General features: G+C 39.0%; 1 protein-coding gene across 1 annotated transcript in view; it reads right to left on the bottom strand.

Moving 5' to 3' along the window:
• LOTGIDRAFT_171429 (hypothetical protein) overlaps positions 1 to 1,790 on the bottom strand; it is a gene marked incomplete at both ends in the record, with an annotated part of 2,224 nt that extends 434 nt beyond the window's left edge. The window contains one exon of the mRNA XM_009047623.1: positions 1,327 to 1,790. Coding sequence (XP_009045871.1) covers positions 1,327 to 1,790 — 464 coding nt within the window. The remainder of the gene's footprint in view (positions 1 to 1,326) is intronic.
• Positions 1,791 to 5,736: the final 3,946 nt, after the last annotated feature.

The following is a 5,736-nucleotide window of genomic DNA, read 5'->3' as shown; positions in this document are numbered from 1 at the left end:
TATTTTTAGCATATTATAATTTTACATTAAATCGGAACAGATCAAAAAATATATAACGGGAAAGGCAAACAACATGTACTTTCCTCACACTTTCAAATTCACATATTAGAATAAATGCATTCGAAAATAGTCATGTTGTTTTTCTAGGAAAAGACTTTAAATAGATAATAATCTATTCAGCCCGTCTCATTTCTTTGAATTGGGTAATAAAAGGGAATTGGTCTATTCATAGAAATGACTATAATTGTAACAATATATTGTATTGTATAAATTGTATATGGGTTGTAGAGAGTACCGTTGCTGAGCAGCCGCTGAACTTTCGACCCAAAATTACTACCTGTCCGAATGTAACTGCAGTGATATTCCAAATCTGCATACACAATTGTCGGCAAATGCTTTGGTAACTGAAACAGCCTCTTGATTTGGTAACGGCACAGCTTCTGTCCATTTGGTAAAACAGTCGCAAAAAGTCAAAACAAACTTATTGCCCGATGTCGACTTTGGTAGTGGTGCAAAAATGTCAATTTATATTCGCTCGAATGGTTCTCCGACTATGTAATTATTCCATTGATGGTTTCTTAGCTGCACACTGTTTACACTACGTGTATTGTAATATTGCTAATCGTTGTAAGAGATCTACATTAGTCCACAAGGAATCACGGGGGGGTAGCCTTCAACATTAATAATCAAATAGGGGTAATCACGGGTGGTAGCCTTTAATCTGTAATCTTTAAGACTTTCCAAGAAATTTAACGCTGTTGTGGAATAAAGTACTTTTAGATGGTTTCAGCCTCAAGTTAGTATCACCCAATCGCTGTAATACGTTTTCTAAACGCAGCATAGTTTTTTCAAACCAACTTCCAGGTACAATTATATCGTCCATGTACAAGAAACATTCTTCCCATTGTAGACCTCTCAAGCCATCCTCCATTAACCTTTCGAATGTTGGTGGGAAATTCGATAGACGGTTCCATTCCAATTGCCAAAACCCCTAAAACATACCAAGGCAACAGAACCAAGACATGCCGTGCAATGAATCGATACATTCATCTATTCTTGGCAATGGGAATGCGTCTTTTATGGTGACATCATTGAGTTGCCGATAGTCCACACAAATCCTGTAACTGGAATCTTTTTTCTTGCCCAAATTGATGTTAAAACTCCAAGGGCTGCTGGATGGTTCTTCTCGTTCAGCCTCTCTTTTCTCAAGTGGTAAGATGCATGGTTGTCTGATTGGTGCTGCATTAGCTGTATTTATCCGATGTTGAACCATATGTGTTCTACCCAAATCGTCCGTTGATTCTGCGAAAATGTCTTGGTACTTACACAGGAGTGTAGCTAGTTTTATTTGCTGGCCATAACTGCTGGATACGTCGATTATAGAGATCTCCCAAATGATCAGGGATTACCAATTTGTCTTTGCTATCTCCTCCACTAATATGTCGGCAACTGACAGTATCCTTTGTAGGTTCGATGTTAACTGCTTCAAAAGTGGCTAATCTAGCGTGTGGATACAGCATTACTGGTTCGTCTTGATAAATCATAACTTGTATGTCTTTTGGGTTAACATCCATGTTTATTATGCCTAGAGTGATTGCGAGTCTATTTCCCAAATGTGTTGATGTTTCTAACAGTCCTATTTTACTGCAATTCTTCGAATATGGAGTAAATATATTTATCATCTGGATGGACTGTGGTGGAATAGTAACTGTCTCTACGGAGTGAACTGAACTTGTTTCTCTATATATGCGCATTCTTTCATAATTAACTTTCTTTTCTTCTGTAGGCATTTCAAACTCTCATGGCCTATTGAGACGACGGTCTGGCGTTTCCCTGTCGGTTGTTATTATAAGATCTTGTGTTTCGATTTCCATTAGTCATAGAGCAGTCAAGGGAGGGGGGAGAGTTATTCATTAAGCCGCGCAACTGATTGCGGGCCCGCTAAGCCCTCGCAAACCAGACGCACGTCATTCGGGTCAATTCACAAAGGCAAGCTTATTAGCAAGACTGCGCAAATCAGCACGCTAATCGGAATATTGTTCTTCAAATAGCTCCCGCAAAGGCCACGCAAACGTATCACTACTTAAAAATGGTCTTGTTGCTTGCTGTAGAGGAACATGCTCGTTCGGTTATTTTGGAAGTCATCGACTTGATCGAGTCTGACATTGCTCCGCAAACTGAACGTTCCCATGCCATACCTGCTGCACTGCAAGTACTCTGTGCTCTGTGTTTTTATGGAAATTTCCAATACGTGAGCGGTTATCTTTGTGGGTTTAGCCATGCATCCGTTTCCCGCTTCGTCCACCGGGTTTCAGCAGCACTTGCAAGTAGAAGCAGGGAAATAATTATATTTCCCAGACAACAGCAAGCCCAATAAGCAGTTAAAGAAGGTTTCAGAAAACAGAAAACATGCATTCCCAATGTCATTGGCTGCTTTGATGGGAGTGTAGTGGCAATTAAAGTGCCGCATTTGAACGAACACGCCTTTGTTTGTCGCAAAGGTTTTCATGCGATCAACGTTCAGGGGATTTGTAATAATCAGCTGAAGTTTACCAACATTGTTGCAAAATGGCGTTTGCAACAAGATTTCGAAGATAAAAACCTCCGAGAAGGATGCCTGTTCTCTACGCCCTTGGCTGATAACACCGATTCCCCAACCACAGAATGAAGCGGAAACCACTGTTAACCAACACCATCGTCGGACGAGACAGAAAATTGGGAGGTGGAAAATGAGATGGCTTTGCCTTCATAAATTTGGTTAAATTTTACCGTGTTTGATCATTTCAGAATCAATTATTACCCTAAACCACCATCACCATATGTCGACCATATATTTCTTCATCATTTCGTCAGTTTATAAGTGATCCTTTACTTTCAGGTGGCGCCATGACACTTCGGCCAGAGCGATGTGTCAATGTAATCGTTGCAATAGCAGTTTTGCACAACATATGCGAAGAAAACCGGGTCCCAGTCCAACAACCCGGACGATGATCTCAACCCACCACAACCAGTTGAAATCCGAAACGACGGACTTGCTGTGCGGATTAGGATTGTAACAGAATCATTTGCCTGATCGAACCAGTACTGTTTTTTTTAATTTAGACTTTATTGTCAACAAAGATACAATCTTGGACACATGTTTTAATGAGATTCAAAACCTATAAAAAAATAATACCGTTTTAAACATATACAACATATTACTGTAATTTGTAAAATGATAAAGTCCATCTTGGAGCTGGGGGTTTGAATGTCGCTGAAATACACAATCAAAATTGGAGTCGAAAATTAGCAAAAACGTAAAAAATGGATTTTGTTCTACCTCATTTCCGATTCGAAAAAATGCATGAAAATACATTTGAAATGGGGTTTCTGGTGTTGTAAGCTAGGAGAGATCCTTTCCCGATGCTCTCCGCCTTTATCTTATGACGTAGGAATATAGACTAAACACTTCCACAATATGCACTTTAATATAGGTTGTAGCAATATACATATACACTGGATAAAGGTATAAACAAAAGTAATGTCAATCTGATTCCCTAGAACACAATAGTTACTTGGAGTATTTCCTCTGGAACCTATACCATAAAGGTTCACTAATACTGGGTATATAATCGTCTGTCTCCTTCCTAGGTCTCCCTGAATGCTGAATTTCTAACCCCCTTTATACACAGCCCTCCTTTGTCACCTACCGACAAGAGACGTGTCCAACCGTCCACTCTTTACCCAAACAAAAGGCAATAATCCCTTATCAACACTCAGGGGATACAGGGGCCTTTGTTGGCTTGTACCATTGATAAATGGCCATTGTGTCCAAGTTGCGTAATCAATAAAAGAGGATAGGCTGTACAATAGGAACTAATCCTATTGCCTTAGGCTGACCGATGTGGCAGGTTAGATAGAGTGACCATTAGTGTCACTGGACAATGTGGTATTGTGTTCTAGGGAATTATCAATTGTATCTAGTTACTAGATTACACATTCATCAAATTTAGTCTCGCGGCATTGTTAACAGTATTTATGTGGTATGTATAGTTTTGGCTGGGCAAAACATTTCGAAGAACGCACTGCAACAAACACTTACGCAATTGACACGAACCGGTTTTCGAAATATTATCCTTTACCATTAGTGTCGAGAAATATTTCTGAATGTTTGAATTTCTTTCCCATTTTTATACGCCTATATGAATATGTGGTCGTATATTATCGTCGCCCCTGTCCGTCGGTCTGTCGGTCCGTCCGTCAACATTTCTTGTGAGCACTATAGAGACTACAGTTTTTATCTGATTTTGATAAAACTTGGTGTGATGCTTTAGATTGATCAAATCTCGGTCAAGTTCGAATTTGACATATTTTCGATGAGCGGTTTTTGAGATATTGCCCTTGACTTAGAACGCCTTGAAATTTGTTAAAAACAGTTCGTGAGCAGGATTGAAGCTACAGTTTTCAACCGATTCTGATGAAACTTGGTGTGATCATTGGAATTGATAAGATCTCGGACAATTTCTAACTTGACGCATTTTCGATGAACGGTTTTTGAGTTATTGCCCTTGACTTTGTTAAAACGCGTCGAAATTTGTTAAAAATAGTTCGTGAGCAGGATTGAAGCTACAGTTTTCAACCGATTCTGATGAAACTTGGTGTGATCATTGGAATGATAAGATCTCGGACAAGTTCTAACTTGACGCATTTTCGATGAACGGTTTTTGAGTCATTGCGCTTGACTTTGTTAAAACGCGTCAAAATTTGTTAAAAATAGTTCGTGAGCAGGATTGAAGCTACAGTTTTCAACCGATTCTGATGAAACTTGGTGTGATCATTGCAATTAATAAGATCTCGGACAAGTTCTAACTTGACGCATTTTCGATGAACAGTTTTTGATTTCGGGGAAGGGAGGGTTTGATTCTCCCAAATGTACAGGCCTAGGGTGGAGCAGACACTTTATTTAGAAATTAGGATTAAGGGTCTTGATATTGGGTTTTCTTCTGTTCTTATTCTGATCTGAAATTAGAAAAAATAACTCGCCCGATGGGCGAGAAGTATAGTATCTGTTATGTACTGATTGTTTTTAGTTTACTATGAACAATATTATCATTTAAGTTCTTATTTTTTGAATATGCAACTATCATTTTCTGCTTATAGACATTGGGGAATTTCTCTTGAAGGCTCTTATAGTGGGCATGAACTATCTTGCTTGCTCGATTGCTGGTTGTATTAAACGGGACAACAAAGGGTGCTATGCCTACATTATGATGAATATTTAGTCCTATAGGTCTTGCTGTATTCAATGTCTCAATCCAATGGGCCTCCCTAGATTGACGGAATTTGGTAGTTTCATCTTCGGGCAAGTCAATTTCTATACGCTCAATTGGGATTAGGGTGAGATCGTCTATTGAATGGTCGTCGAGGTTGAAATGATTAGAAACAGGCTTGTCTTTCTTTAATTTGATGTCTGACCTATGAGCATTAAAGCCAGTTCGTAAATTATTCTTAGTTTCTCCTACATATTGTTTGGGGCATTTCTTGCATGAAATTAAATATATTACATTCGAATGTTCACATGTTAGATGTTCCTGGATCGGGTACCTTTTATTCGTAGAGTTGCTACAAAATAATGAGTTTCTGATATAAAGGGACATGTTTTGCATCTACTGGACAAACATGGAGCACTTCTTAAACCTGGAGGTACTTCGGCATAAAGTCTGTTTTAGCTGCTATCTGTGCTAAGGTGAATTGTGG

Source organism: Lottia gigantea (assembly GCF_000327385.1).
Source record: "Lottia gigantea unplaced genomic scaffold LOTGIsca_114, whole genome shotgun sequence".
Lineage (NCBI taxonomy): Eukaryota > Metazoa > Mollusca > Gastropoda > Lottiidae > Lottia > Lottia gigantea.
Note: the sequence above shows the minus strand (reverse complement) of the source record. Positions and strands in the feature narration are given on the sequence as shown.